The sequence below is a fragment of the Aquarana catesbeiana genome, linkage group LG01, assembly GCF_042186555.1.
Source record: "Aquarana catesbeiana isolate 2022-GZ linkage group LG01, ASM4218655v1, whole genome shotgun sequence".
Classification (NCBI taxonomy): domain Eukaryota; kingdom Metazoa; phylum Chordata; class Amphibia; order Anura; family Ranidae; genus Aquarana; species Aquarana catesbeiana.
This window is the reverse complement of record NC_133324.1, coordinates 272,683,444-272,699,742: the sequence shown is the minus strand read 5'-3', so window position 1 is coordinate 272,699,742 and position 16,299 is coordinate 272,683,444. Positions and strand designations below refer to the sequence as shown.

The window sequence follows — 16,299 nt, the reverse complement described above, 5'->3', positions numbered from 1 at the left end:
AAAAAATGGTTAACAATAAAACACAGTAAACGGTAAAGTATAAAAAAATTGCATACCTGAAAAGCAAACATGATAAAACATAATAACAATAAAACATTGCAGAATAGAATACAGTAAAAAAGAGCAGAACAATAGAGAGAGAGAACAATGAAACAACAACTATTTTTGTTTTTATTTTATATTTTTGTGTTTTTTTTAAACTTTTTTTGTAACTGTAACCGGTTCCAGATTCGGGTCTCTCAAAATGCGACGGCATCTTGGGAGACCCTGTGTTAGTGTGGCTAGGCTGTGCAATGCTGTACCCTACGCTAATACTCAACTAGTGTATGGTAGCGTTCAAAACATTTACCAATGCAAAGACCAGGATTGTCAGGACAGGAGGGACAATAATAGCGGGTGTCACGCCTATATAAGCGCTTGCTGCAGACACGACATCTTTTTTGGGGGGGTTCGTTGGGTAGGGGTACTCGGGAGGACATAAAGAAAATGCCTCTCATGCAGCCGACTGCATTTGATTGGGGATGTGAATGGGGGAAGTACGGGCGCTGCAGAAGTGGTGGGTTCCCAATTAGGATTGGCGAATGCAGTAGGAAGGGCATTATGGGCACGACGGGCCTGTGTTTGTCTTCTTCTTGGTGGCAGCGGGACACTACTTGTGCTTGCCACCTCACCAGCTTGAACTGCACTTATGGGACTCGCCACGTCACCAAGTATTACTGCAGTGCTGGTTTGACTACGACCGGGTTGTACTAGGCTGCTCGTGCTTGCCAGTTCCCCAAAACGCTACCAAAAAAACTGTTAGCGATCGCAGGGAACAGGCCTGACTCTACGAACACTGCAATTATGCATTTAGTGTTTTGTAAGTGACAATGATCGATTGATACTGCACTTGGGTGGGCTGGGCGGCAAAACGCAGGTGCTAGCAGGTATCTGGGCTGATCCCGCTAACACTGCGTTTTTGGGAACCCTAAACTGCTGGGGACGCTAGTATTGATCTGATCGGATCAGATATTGATCCGTTCAGATAGTATACCACTAAGGGAGGTGTACGGTGCGTGCATGGGTGTTAGCGGTACTGGCGCTAACCTGACGCTGCCTGGGGCTGGTGCTTGCCAGTTCACCAAAACGCTACCAAAAAAACTGTTAGCGATCGCAGGGATCAGGCCTGACTCTGCGAACCCTGCAGTTATGCGTTTAGTGTTTTGTAAGTGACAGTGATCGATCGATACTGCACTTGGGTGGGCTGGGCGGAGTGGCAAAACGCAGGTGCTAGCAGGTATCTGGGCTGATCCCACTAACACTGCGTTTTTGGGAACCCTAAACTGCTGGGGACGCTAGTATAGATCTGATCGGATCAGATATTGATCCGTTCAGATAGTATACCACTAAGGGAGGTGTACGGTGCGTGCATGGGTGTTAGTGGTACTGGCGCTAACCTGACGCTGCCTGGGGCGACGAGACCTTATCTGACCCTAAAACCTAAGTTATATCACCGCCGGGCGATCAGGGGGCTAAACCTTTATTCGGTAATAAACGGCAGGTGCCCTGACACTATAAAAAATAAACGAACTAATCAGCGTCACCGGTAACAGTTATACAGTGATCACTGGTGAAAGAGTTAACTAGGGGGCAATCAAGGGGTTAAAACCTTTATTAGGTAGTATATGGGGGTCCCCGACGCTATAAAACACTGACGGCGAACCTAAATATTTACCTCCCTAACTAGCGTCACCAGTGACACTAATACAGCGATCAGAAAAATTATCGCTTAGTGACACTGGCGACGGGGGGGGGGGGGGTGATCAAGGGGTTAAAACTTTATTAGGGGGGGGTACCGTAGACCCTAAAGGGGGCTAACACTAACTGCCACAAACTGACACCAATGCAGTAATCAGAAAAAAAAAAACAGTTTGGTGTCAGTGTGACGGGGAGGGGGGGGTAATCGGGGGGTGTAATGTGTGCCTGGCATGTTCTACTGTGTGTGTAGTGTTTGTGCACACATAGCGATGTCTTCTCTCCTCGGCGCCAGAACGGAAAATACCGAGCCAAGGAGAGATGACATCACTTCCTCTGCTTCTGTTTAGTATGCGGAAGCCGAGGAAGCCTGTCATTCGCCAGGAGCGATCGTGAGGGGGGAGCCACGAATGAGTGGCCTCCCCCTCACCTCTCATCGCTCCTGACGAGAATCCGACCGCTGCAGGCACCGGGGGGGGGGTCCGATCGGACCCCCCCTGCCTGCGGGAAGGCAAGGACGTACCTGTAAGTCCTTTTGCCTGCCCGTGGCATTCTGCCGACGTACATCGTCGTGTGGCAATCGGCAAGTGGTTAATCTGAATTATATGTGATGGATTAGAACACAATAGTCTAAGTTGGTGAAGTAAAATTAGATAAATATATACATAAAACTATTTTTCAGAAATAAAAACTGATAATTGGCATATGCGTATGTATTCACCCCCTTTGTTATGAAGACCTTTTTGAAAGGCCCCAGAGGCTGCAACACCTAAGCAAGAGGCACTACTAGGCCATAACAACCAAGGAACTCTCCAAACAAGGGACAATGTTGTTGAGAAGTACAAGTTATGGTTAGGTTATAAAAAAATATACAAATCTTTGATGACCCCTAGGAGCACCATCAAATCTATCATAACCAAATGGAAAGAACATGGCACAACAGCAAACCTGCCAAGAGTCGGCTGCACACCAAAACTCACGGACCGGGCAAGGAGGGCATTAATCAGAGAGGCAGCACAGAGACCTAAGGTAACCCTGGAGGAGCTGCAGAGTTCCACAGCAGAGACTGGAGTATCTGTACATAGGACGACATTAAGCCATACGCTCCACAGAGTTGGGCTTTATGGCAGAGTGGCCAGAAGAAAGCCATTACTTTCAGCAAAAAACAAAATGGCACGTTTTGAGTTTGCGAAGAGGCATGTGGGAGACTCCCAAAATGTATGGAGGAAGGTGCTCTGGTCTGATGAGACTAAAGTTGAACTTTTTGGCCATCAAAGAAAATGCAGTCTGGTACAAACACAACACATTACATCACCCAAAGAACACCATCCCCACAGTGAAACATGGTGGTGGGAGCATCATGCTGTGGGAATGTTTTTCAGGAGTCAGGACTGGGAAACTGGTCAGAGTTTAGGGAAAGATGGATGGTGCTAAATACAGTGATATTCTTGAGCAAAACCTGTTCCACGCTTTGTGTGATTTGAGGCTAGGACGGAGGTTCACCTTCCAGCAGGACAATGACCCCAAACACACTGCTAAAGCAACACTTGAGTGGGTTAGGGGAAACATGTAAATGTGTTGGAATGGCCTAGTCAAAGCCCAGACCTCAATCCAATAGAAAATCTGTGGTCAGACTTAAAGATTGCTGTTCACAAGCGCAAACCATCCAACTTGAAGCTTTTGGAGGAATGAGCAAAAATCCCAGTTATAAGATGTGGCAAACGCATAGAGACTTCTCCAAAGCGACTTGGAGCTGTGATAGCCGCAAAAGGTGGCTCTACAAAGTATTGACTTTAGGGGGGTGAATAGTTATGCACGTTGACTTTTTCTGTTATTTTGTCCTATTTTTTGTTTGCTTCACAGTTTAATTAAATGATGCAAATCCTCAAACAATCCATGTTAATTCCAGGTTGTGAGGCAACAAAACACGAAAAATGCCAAGGGGGTGAATATTTTTGCAAAGCATTGTAAGGCTGCATGTAGAAAAACTACCGAGTGGATCTACCCTAGAACCCCGGAACTCAAAATTAGCAGATTTAGCTACAAGAATGGTAACACCTCTAGAGTGAGTGGTATAGGTGGAGTGATAAGCCCATCCTATCCAAGGTCGTTTAACCACTTGCCGACCGCCTAACGCAGATATACTGCGCCAGAATGGCATGGGCAGGCAAAATCGCGTACCTGGTACGTGATCTGCCTCCCGCAGGTGGAGGGTGCGTCGCGCCCCCTCCGGTGTCCGAGGCGGTCGGCTTCGTTAGGGAAGCGATCCAGGCAGTTTTTTTTTTTTCAGATTACTGCATTGGTGTCAGTTTGTGACAGTTAGAAGTGGTAGGGCAGTTAGTGGTAGCCCCATTTAGGTCTAGGGTACCCCCCCTAACCTCCCTAATAAAGTTTTAACCCCGTGATCACCCCCCCATCGCCAGTGTCACTAAGCGATTGTTTTTCTGATCGCTGTATTAGCGTCACTGGTGACGCTAGTTAGGGAGGTAAATATATAGGTTCGCCGTCAGGTTTTTATAGCGTCGGGGACACCCATATACTACCTAATAAAGGTTTTAACCCCTTGATTGCCCCCTTTCACCAGTGATCACCATATAACTGTTACGGGTGACGCTGGTTAGTTAAATTTTTTATTGCGTCAGGGCACCCGCCGTTTATTACCCAATAAAGGTTTAGCCCCCTGATCGCCTTGCGGTGATATAACTTAGGTTTTAGAGTCAGATAGGGTCTGCGTTGCCCCAGGCAGCGTCAGGTTAGCGCCAGTACCGCTCTCACCCATGCACGCAGCATACACCTCCCTTAGTGGTATAGTATCTGAACGGATCAATATCTGATTAGATTTATACTAGCGTCCCCAGCAGTTTAGGGTTCCCAAAAATGCAGGGTTAGCGGGATCAGCCCAGATACCTGCTAGCACCTGCGTTCTGCCCATACGCCTGGCCCAGCCCAGCCCACCCAAGTGCAGTATCGATCGATCACGGTTACTTACAAAACACTAAACACATAACTGCAGCGTTCGCAGAGTCAGGCCTGATCCCTGCGATCGCTAACAGTTTTTTGGTAGCGTTTTGGTGAACTGGCAAGCACCAGCCCCAGGCAGCGTCAGGTTAGTGCTAGTAGCGATAACGCCCACGCACGCACCATACACCTCCCTTAGTGGTATAGTATCTGTACGGATCAATATCTGATCTGATCAGATTTATACTAGCGTCCCCAGCAGTTTAGGGTTCCCAAAAACGCAGTGTTAGCGGGATCAGCCCAGATACCTGCTAGCACCTGCGTTTTGCCCCTCCGCCCGGCCCAGCCCAGCCCAACCAAGTGCAGTATCGATCGATCACTGTCACTTACAAAACACTAAACACATAACTGCAGCGTTTGCAGAGTCAGGCATGATCCCTGCGATCGCTAACAGTTTTTTTGGTAACGTTTTGGTAAACTGGCAAGCACCAGCGTCCTAGTACACCCCGGTCGTAGTCAAACCAGCACTGCAGTAACACTTGGTGACGTGGCGAGTCCCATAAGCGCAGTTCAAGCTGGTGAGGTGGCAAGCACAAGTAGTGTCCCGCTGCCACCAAGAAGAAGACAAACACAGGCCCGTCGTGCCCATAATACCCTTCCTACTGCATTTGCCAATCCTAACTGGGAACCCACCACTTCTGCAGCACCTGTACTTCCCCCATTCAAATCCCCAACCAAATGCAGTCGGCTGCATGAGAGGCATTTTCTTTATGTCCTCCCGAGTACCCCTACCCAACGAACCCCCCCCAAAAAAGATGTCGTGTCTGCAGCAAGCGCGGATATAGGCGCGACACCCGGTATTATTGTCCCTCCTGTCCTGACAATCCTGGTCTTTGCATTGGTGAATGTTTTGAATGCTACCATACACTAGTTGAGTATTAGCCTAGGGTACAGCATTGCACAGACTAGGCACACTTTCGCATTTTGAGAGACCCGAACCTGGAACCGGTTACAGTTATAAAAGTTACAGTTACAAAAAAAAGAAGTGTAAAAAAAAAAAAAAAAAAAAAAAAAAAAATAGTTGTCGTTTTATTGTTCTCTCTCTCGCTCGATTGTTCTGCTCTTTTTTACTGTATTCTATTCTGCAATGTTTTATTGTTATGTTTTATCATGTTTGCTTTTCAGGTATGCAATTTTTTATACTTTACTGTTTACTTTGTTTTATTGTTAACCATTTTTTTGTTTTCAGGTACGCCATTCAGCTGCAGCGCGGATTTATTTATCTTGACAGCAACAGCGTTTGCTCCCATGATATATAAAGCCGTGACTCCAGCAGAGGTGATATATGCCGAAGCATGGGGGCAGCAGGGGCGGATGCCCCCATGCGTCGGCATATATAAATGGTGCATATATGCCCATCATTAGAAGTGGGTGGATGAAGGGAGGTATTCTAATGGTGGGCATACCCACCAATCAATCTCTTTTTTTCGTTCAGCCCACAGGCTGCATGAAAAAAAAAAAAAAGGATTACAATATATGCCCAACAAGGACCAGCAACGTACTGGTATGTTGCTGGACTTTGAGTGGTTATACCAGAATGATGCCTGCAGGTTTAGGTATCATCTTGGTATCATTCTTTTCAGCCAGCGGTCAGCTTTTATGTAAAAGCAATCCTAGCGGCTAATTAGCCTCTAGACTGCTTTTACAAGCAGTGGGAGGGAATGTCCCCCCCTCCCACCGTCTTCCACGTTTTTCTCTGGCTCTCCTGTCCCAACAGGGAACCTGAGAATGCAGCCGGTCATTCCGCCAGCTGACCATAGAGCTGATCAGAGACCAGAATGGCTCCAATCATCTCTATGGCCTAAGAAACCGGAAGCTACGAGCATTTCATGACTTAGATTTCACCAGATGTAAACAGCGCCATTGGGAAATTGGGAAAGCATTTTATCACACTGATCTTGGTGTGGTCAGATGCTTTGAGGGCAGGGGACCCCATTTTTTTCAAAAAAGAGTACCTGTCACTACCTATTGCTATCATAGGGGATATTTACATTCCCCGACATAACAATAAAAAAAAAAAAAATATGAAAGGAACAGTTTAAAAATAAGATAAAAAAGCAAAAAAAAAATAAAAAAAAAAATAGAAAAGCACCCCTGTCCCTCCCTGCTCTCGCGCAAAGGCGAATGCAAGCGTTGGTCTGGCGTCAAATGTAAACAGCAATTGCACCATGCATATGAGGTATCACCACGAAGGTCAGATCGAGGGCAGTAATTTTAGCAGTAGACCTCCTCTGTAAATCTAAAGTGGTAACCTGTAAAGGCTTTTAAAAATGTATGTAGTTTGTTGCCACTGCACGTTTTTGCACAATTTTAAAGTATGTCATGTTTGGTATCCATGTACTCGGCCTAAGATCATCTTTTTTATTTCATCAAACATCTGTAGGGCCTTTGCTTTAAAAAAAAATATATAATGTTTGGGGGTTCAAAGTAATTTTCTTGCAAAAAAAATAATTTTTTCATGTAAACAAATATTGTCAGAAAGGGCTTTGTCTTCAAGTGGTTAGAAGAGTGGGTGATGTGTGACATAAGCTTCTAAATGTTGTGCATGAAATGCCAGGACAGTTCAAACCCCCCAAATGACCCCATTTTGGAAAGTAGACACCCCAAGCTATTTGCTGAGAGGCATGTCAAGTCCATGGAATATTTTATATTGTGACACAAGTTGCGGGAAAGACACATTTTTTTTTTTTTTTGCACAAAGTTGTCACTAAATGAGATATTGCTCAAACATGCCATGGGAATATGTGAAATTATACCCCAAAATACATTCTGTTGCTTCTCCTGAGTACGGGGATACCACATGTGTGAGACTTTTTGGGAGCCTAGCCGCATACGGGACCCCAAAAACCAAGCACCGCCTTCTAAGGGTGTAAATTTTTGATTTCACTCCTCACTGCCTATCACAGTTTCGGAGGCCATGGAATGCCCAGATGGCACACCCCCCCCCCCCCCCGCCCCCCCCAAATGACCCCGTTTTGGAAAGTAGACACCCCAAGCTATTTGCTGAGAGGTATGGTGAGTATTTTGCAGACCTCGCTTTTTGTTACAAGTTTTGAAAATTAAAAAAAAAAGCATTTTCAAAAACAAATGAGGGCTGCAAAATACTCACCATGCCTCTCAGCAAATAGCTTGGGGTGTCTACTTTCCAAAATGGGGTCGTGTGTGTGTGTGTGTGTGTGTGTGTGTGTGTGTGTGTGTGTGTGTGTGTGTGTGTGTGTGTGGGGGGGGGGGGGGGGGGGGGGGTTGTGCCATCTTGGCATTTTATGGTCTTGGAAACTTGATAGGTAGTGAGGAGTGAAATCAATAATTTACGCCTTTAGAAATCCTGAAGGCGGTGCTTGGTTTTCGGGGCCATATGCAGCTAGGCTCCCAAAAAGTCCCACACATGTGGTATCCCCGTACTCAGGAGAAGCAGCTAAATGTATTTTGGGGTGCAATTCCACATATGCCCATGGCCTGTGTGAGCAACATATCATTTAGTGACAACTTTTTTTAATTTTTTTTTTTTTGGTCATTATTCAATCACTTAGGACAAAAAAAAATGAATATTCAATAGGCTCAACATGCCTCTCAGCAATTTCCTTGGGGTGTCTACTTTCCAAAATGGGGTCATTTGGGGGGGTTTTGTACTGCCCTGCCATTTTAGCACCTCAAGAAATGAGATAGGCAGTCAAACTAAAAGCTGTGTAAATTCCAGAAAATGTACCCTAGTTTGTAGACGCTATAACTTTTGCGCAAACCAATAAATATACACTTATTGACATTTTTTTTTACCAAAGACATGTGGCTGAATACATTTTGGACTAAATGTATGACTAAAATTGAGTTTATTGTATTTTTTTTTATAACAAAAAGTATTAATTTATTGTTTATTGTTTATTTTTCAAAATTTTTGGTCTTTTTCCATTTGTAGCGCAAAAAATAAAAACCGCAGAGGTGATCAAATACCATCAAAAGAAAGCTCTATTTGTGGGAAGAAAAGGACGCAAATTTCGTTTGGGTACAGCATTGCATGACCGTGCAATTAGCAGTTAAAGTGACGCAGTGCCAAATTGTAAAAAGTGCTCTGGTCAGGAAGGGGGTAAATCCTTCCGGGGCTGAAGTGGTTAAGCGCCAACTGGAGGAAACCTTCCATATGGGTTTCCATAAGGACAGTTATGTCAGCTCGCTGTTTTTTAAAGCGAGGAGAAGACAGCTGACTTCTTAATTTTATTGTTTATGCCTCCAACATTCCAGGTGAGGAGTTTCGAAGAGGCCATAGATCAAATAGAAATAGTTTTGAGGCTCCAGGGTTCTTGGCTTCCACAGCACGTTTTATATACACATGTATGACACACATAGATATTTAGTGACTTCCTATTCCTTTTACCATACCGCTTGTCTCTGATTTGCACACGCTGTACCATTGTGTCTCCAACCATTAGAAGATAGAATTCCCCCCTCCCTGCCCTGCACTGTCCCAAACTTGTGCGGGCATTATATCCAAACTGCCAACATATAAAAGACAGTCCAACCTGTGAAAGAAACGTAAAGAAGCCATTGTGTGTGTGTGGCACAAAAACAGGTGCCGTGAATATTCTTTAGCTGTGGATAGAAAGGACAGAAAGTAGAACATGGAGAGTATTGCGTTCCAACACAGGTTACTTAAAGAGTCAAAAATGGGGCAAAACTTCACTGTTTAACGAAACAAAACATAAGACAAACCCCACGGTTTCAGGTGGGCAACTTGGTGAATTGTTTGTCCGCTTCCGCCAGAAAAAACTGTGATCCGGACCGGCACCAGAAAGGGTGAAGACAAAAAGCTTGTCACTGAGAAAAACTGAACATTTTCAAACAGGCTGTGTAGTATAGATATGAGCAATTGTAAGGCGACAGTGACCTCCGGTGGTGAGTTTAGGCGAGCACAAGACTGCATCTGAATGTGCAACTGTGGGTATAAAAGTCAGACATATACTCTCTACGTATCAACTGGGGAGTAAAACAGACAGAAGAGCAGGTCCTTGAATCCACAGGGGATTGAAGATATAAAGGGCTGAGTGCAGTCAGGCAGCATCTATGAAAGCAAGGTGGGTAGGGAGACGGCCTGCATCCAGGGTTCCCAAGCCCGTGGAATTAAAGTTAGTCAAGTGGGAAATTTGGGAAGGCACAAAAATGAACAATAAAGACACTTAGCTGCGAGTTTCCCTGTGTTCAAGCCAGGAAATGGCTGCATCCAGATCATCGAAAAAGTGCACTCTGTCGTCACCTTCCACTCGGAGGCGGGCAGGGAAAAGCATGGCATACTTGATGTGCTTGATACGGAGGTATCTTTTAGCTTCTGTGAAACTTTTGCGCTATACCTCTGTGAAACTTCTGCGCTATACCTCTGCAGAGAAGACCGGGAACACCGCTATCATCTTGTTGCCATAAGGAAGATTTCCCTTCTCCCTGCTTAAGTGCAATATGGTGTCCCAATCTCTATAATTAAGGAATTTTGCAATGAATGTGCGAGGCGGGGCCCTGACCGGAGGTGGTCTCCCTGACATGCGTATGTAGTGTACAGGAGTTGCTCCAAGAATGAGGGGGGCTGCTCCCTCTTCTCCTTCAGGCAGTCCGATAAATCTTAATTTGCTCCTTCTGAGCCTAGATCCTGGCAGTCAGGGTGGTTTGGCAAGACGTTATGGCTTCTTGACAGGCAGTGATGGTATCAAGTACCCTCCACTTTGTCAGCCCCTGCAGCAGTCCCCTCTTCCAGCGTGGCATTGCCATCTTGCTCCAAGTGGTCCTGGTCTGTTCGGCGGTATTTGTCTAGTTTGAACGCCGCCTCAGCGCTTTTCTTCTGTTTGAACAAGATCACAGGGGGCACCGGGTATTGAGGCGGCTGAAAACGGGTATCTTGCGGGTGATTAGGTCCCAGGATATGTCGATCAGGATATCAGGCCGTCGGAGATCAGCTCACCAGCGTCCTACTTCATGCCACTCCAGGCCATGCCCCCTACCCTTTTTAATATTTAACATATTTTCAATGCTGTTCCGCTGAACAGTTCATCTCTTGAACACCTTTTTATTATATAGGTTTTAAGCAAAGACCGTAGGAGAATAAAAACGGTAGGTGCTGCAATTTTATATGTCCCATTGTATTTGTGAAGTGGTTTTGCAAACACAATTGTTTTGGAAAAATACACTATATTGAATTTTAATGCACAAAAACACAATATAATACCAAAATGTTTGGTAAAACATAAAAGATGTGACAGCGACACTTTAAAAACCTTTGCAGGTTACCAGTTAAGAGTTATAGGGCGTACACACGGTCGGACTTTGTTCGGACATTCCGACAACAAAATCCTAGGATTTTTTCCGACGGATGTTGGCTCAAACTTGTCTTGCATACACACGGTCACACAAAGTTGTCAGAAAATTCGATCGTTCTAAACGTGGTGACGTAAAACACATACGTCGGGACTATAAATGGGGCAGTGGCCAATAGCTTTAATCTCTTTATTTATTCTGAGCATGCCTGGCACTTTGTCCGTCGGATTTGAGTACACACGATCGGAATTTCCGACAACGGATTTTGTTGTCGGAAAATTTTATCTCCTGCTCTCCAACTTTGTGTGTCGGAAAATCCGATGGAAAATGTCCGATGGAGCCCACACACGGTCGGAATTTCCGACAACACGCTCCGATCGGACATTTTCCATTGGAAAATCCGACCGTGTATACGGGGCATTACACAGGAGGTCTTGATGCTATAATTATTGCTCTCACTATAAAGTTTGTGGCGCAAACACCATCTACGTATGCGTTGCCTTTGCGTGTGAGCACAGGAGGACGAAAGGACAGGGGCACCTTCAAAAATAAATATATATATATAAAAATTTTACACTGTTTTTTTATCATTATTTTTCATCAACTTTATTGCCATCACAAAGGAAAACCATTATCCCTTGTGAAAGCATGGACAGTGACAAGTACTCTTTACTGAGACATCTGGAGTCTATTAGACCTCAGATCTCTTCTCTACCCTCCAAAGCATCTGATAAAACCAAGATCATTTTGATCAGATGCTTTGATCAAGCTGGTAATGGCTTGAGACTGAAACCGGAAGTGACAAAATCCTCATCACTTCCGGTTTCTGATGTGGAGTGGGAGAAACATCATCAGTTCCACCGTGTCCCAGAAACCGCATGCCACCGGTTGCATCCCTTACCGAGTTCCCTGATCGCACAGGAGAGCCTGGTAAAGGCAACGGCGGCAGTAGGGGGTGGGACCCCCTTCTGCCGCCTGTATAAGTAATCCAGCTGCTTCTTAGTATTACTTTTACATTGAAGAGACATACCAGTACATAATGACAGATTGGCCCATTATTTACCCAGTGCCATCGATAAACAGCACTGGATAAATAGTCATCAGGCAGCAATTCTGCCTGCTATTCGCTGAAAAAAAGGGCAGTGATACGGAGACACTGTACTAAGCCTATCTGAGAAGTTTGGTATCATGTGACTGGTCATCACAGCGATCAGATACTATTGTTTGCACAGTTGATCCCTCCCCTTCCTTTTACAACAGAGAGAGATCATAATAAATCAGCAGCAGTTGTAGATCCATTCATTTAGTTTCACTGCAACTGGGATATTTTTTTTCACCCTTCATTACCCTGCCTCTGCTATGTATATGATCTAAATGCTGTAGCTGTATATAAATTGTATTCCTCACCCTCCTTATCCTGCCACTGTATGTGACCTGTATATTAACCTACTCACCTCCTCCATGTATGACCTGTAAAATAAGTAGAGCAATTTGTTTATTCCTATATTAAGCTATTGGTCTCCAGTTCCATATTTATAGTTTCAATTTGTGGGCAGACCTTTCAAACAACAGCCTCCATTCAGTTTCAATCATAGAAGCTGTAGTACATCTTCTATGAATGAAGAAGCTGGGCAAAAAGGGCAAGCATAGTTGATTAGTGCTTGTCAAAAATCCTCAGTTTTATTAATCTCGTCTGCACTGGGTTAGGGCAGCGGGAGTGGGGGGCTAGGGGCAGAGGATGAAGATTTCAAGTAAAGCAGGAGCCAGCAGCACAAAGGACACATCAGATCAATAGCAAGTATTGTCTCGTGATGATTTTTTTTCTTTTTTATTAAACGTAGGCTTTAAAGCTGAAGTCCAAGTATGAATTTTATTGCATACTTACATTGATCCAGCTTTGACCAATGTAAGTGTGGATACCTCATACCTGAGCGATTCTTGTGAAGTTTCAAATAACTGTATTAGTCGCCGCTAATACAGTGCTAGCAGCAGCAGCCTGCCACCATTCACAGAAAGCCTTTACATTTTTCCTAATGAATACAAAGCCCCTTTGATTGAATGAGGGGGGAGAGGTATAGCAGTAATGTCCCAAGCTACACTTCATCCAATCACAGTATATCTTATATTCATTGAAAAAATACAAGGTATTCTGTAATGCCAGCAGTGCTCAGTGAGTGACCACCTGTGGTTACCATTTAGAAGGACAGTAGCTTAGTACTGGATCCGGAATGCTGTTGTGATCACTGTAGTAGTGGTGACTACTAAAGTGATTAGCAGCTTCCACTAGGATCGATCAAATGTGGGATATATATGCTTACATTGGTCCAAGCTGTACCAGTGTAACTACATAAATCAAATTCATACCCAAACTTCAGCTTTAATGATAAATTAAAAAAAAAAAAAAAAAAAAAAAAAAAACAGCATCAACAACAGATAGGTAGACTCTTCAATATACCTATATTCTATAAGGATACCACAACAGCCATTCATTTTACTAGCTGACAATAGCTAGTGAGTTTTCAGCGTACTGGTGTTCGTTAATGTTTTTGCTTTCACAGAATTGTATTATCAGAAAGTGGGGGGCGAGAAAATGGTACTTACTGTTTAACTGGGCATTAGCCTTGGCATCTGCAATAGCTTCCTGACACAGCTCGATTCCTATTACTTTCTTCACTCTCTTTTCCCAAGACAAAAGTTAAAAAAATGTTAATGGACAGGTACAAAAACAGCCAATAGATGCAGCAGGTTGTAGGGTTAGATGTGTAAGAGCATGCTACTGGAGGGCAGAAAAGTTTTACCTGAGCCAAGGAGAGGCCAATGGTTCCTGTCCCGCAGCAAACATCTAATACAGTGCTGTTCTGGTCGAGCTGAGCCCAGTCTCCAATTGTTGAATACAAAACCTCTGCTGCAGGTGTGTTAACCTATAAGATATAATGGTCCTCCTTTCAAAGCTGCTAATGAAAATGAATCCATCTGGTAACTTAGACAATGTTTTACAGCTCTTAGAGAATCAGAATTTTAGTTATTGCATAACAAATCTGACTTACTTTTTGAAAACAAGATTATAGGTTTTCATTCTATGTAGAAATTAAAGCACAGCAATTAAACTCTACTGCTCAAACTAGGTTTGCTTAAAGTGGATCTAAAGTCAGGACATCCTTTACCGTAACACATTGCCTGGCATTAAGGTAAAAATGTCTTGGTAGTAGTGTGGCTCCCCCCCGCCCCCACTCTCCCTATACACCTACCCGAGTCCTCTCTCAATGTGCCCGTCCACATAGGCACTCTCCGCTCTGAACAGGACACAGAGGCCGCAGCGGGCCTCTGTGGAGCGGGGGCCGAGCCGTGCTTTGTGCGTCTATGGACACACACAGTTCGACTAGGGAGTGCATCTGCACAAGTACCCCATAGCAGCCAGCTTGCAGTGGGGGCACTCACAGAAGAGACGGAGCGGAGAGTGCCAGACCAATACCACTGGGCAGAGCGGGCAAGTAGAACTTCTTTTTTTTATTTTAGGAAAAGGAAATTTAGCCTTTATAACCACTTTAAACATGTGAAAAGCAATCATAGTAATATAAAACAGAAAACATAGTATCATTTGAGACAAATATTGAATGAGGGCAATTACAGTGTGTAATTAAAAATTAAAATGTGCTCATACGTTTACATACCCTGGCAGAATTTATGATTTCTTGGCCATTTTTCAGAGAAGATGAATAACACAAACTTTTCTTTCATTCATGGCTAATGCTTAGCTGAAGCCATTTATCATCAATCAACTGTGTTTACTCTTTTTAAAATCATAATGGCAACAGAAACTACCCAAATGACCCTGATCAAAAGTTTACATACCCCAGTTCTTAATACCGTGTATTGCCCCCTTTTTGGATCATTGTCATGTTGAAATGTCCAAGTGTCTCCCATGCGCAGCTTCCTGGCTGATGAATGCAAAATGTTCCTCCAGTATTTTTTGATAACATACTGCTTTCACCTTGCCAACAATTTTGATCGAATTTCCTGTGCCTTTGTAGGTCACACATGCCCAAAACATTAGCGATTAACCACTGTACCTTTTATCGTAGACCTTGTTGACTACTCTACAAATGTAGTGTTTATGGTTGTGGCCAAAAAGCTCAATTTTGGTCTCATCACTCCAAATGACTTTGTGCCAGAAGGTTTGAGGCTTGTCTCTGTGCTGTTTGGCATATTGTAAGCGGGATACTTTGTGACAATTGAATAGTAATGGATTTCTTCTGGCGACTCAACCATGCAGCCCATCTTTCTTCATGTGCCTCCTTATTGTGCATCTTGAAACAGCCACACCACCTGTTTTCAGAGAGTCCTGTATTTCACCTGAAGTTATTTGTGGGTTTTTCTTTGCATCTCGAACAATTTTCATGGCAGTTGTGACTGAAATTTGAGTTGATCTACCTGACCGCTGTTTAGTTTCAACAGAACTCCTTATTTTCCACTTCTTGATTAGAGTTTGAACACTGCTGATTGGCATTCTCACTTCCTTGGATATCTTTTCATATCCCTTTCCTGTTTTATACAGTTCAATTACCTTTTCCCGCATATCCTTTGACAATTCTTTTGCTTTCCCCATGACTCAGAATCCAGAAACATCAGTGCAGCACTGGATGAAAGATGCAAGGGTCTGTCAGGAGTCCAGAAACCCACTGACCTTTTATACACACACACTAATTACAAGCAAACAGATCACAGGTGAAGATGGTTACATTTAATAGCCATTCAAACCCCTTTGTGTCAACTTGTGTGCATGTTATCAGGCCAAAATCACCAGGCTATGTAAGCTTTTGATCAGTCATTTGGTAGTTTCTGTTGTGATTATGATTTACAAAAAAAAAAAAAAAAAAAGTGTAAACACAGTTGATTAAATGAATAAATGGCTTCAGCCAAACACTAACCATGAGTGAAAAATGTTTTTGTGTTATCATTCATATTCTCTGAAAAATGGCCAGGAAATCATAAAATTCAGCCAGGGTATGTAAACTTATGAGCACAACTGCAGCTGTGCCTGATGAGCCGGAAAAAACAGAGGCCTTTTCTGGTGCAAACATGTGCAACATAAAAAAAAAAAAACCCTTGCTCGCTGTTGTGTGACAATAATATCAGGTTATTTTTGTGATGAACATGACAAAATTGAACAATGAAATGTATTGGAACGTAAGACCTCCAAGTGTGAGAGCTAACATGGTTATGTAAATGTAGGAATTTAAATAAAAAAAAAAAAAA

At 43.7% G+C, this 16,299-nt stretch overlaps 1 protein-coding gene across 4 annotated transcripts in view; it reads right to left on the bottom strand.

Moving 5' to 3' along the window:
- Nucleotides 1–16,299, bottom strand: part of TRMT2A (tRNA methyltransferase 2 homolog A) — a 92,558-nt gene that overhangs the window by 28,075 nt on the left and 48,184 nt on the right. For all 4 annotated transcript variants that reach the window (XM_073628643.1, XM_073628634.1, XM_073628652.1 and 1 more), the window contains 2 exons: nt 13,842–13,964; nt 13,645–13,720 (listed from right to left, as the gene is read on the bottom strand). In XM_073628643.1, coding sequence (XP_073484744.1) covers nt 13,645–13,720; nt 13,842–13,964 — 199 coding nt within the window. The remainder of the gene's footprint in view (nt 1–13,644; nt 13,721–13,841; nt 13,965–16,299) is intronic.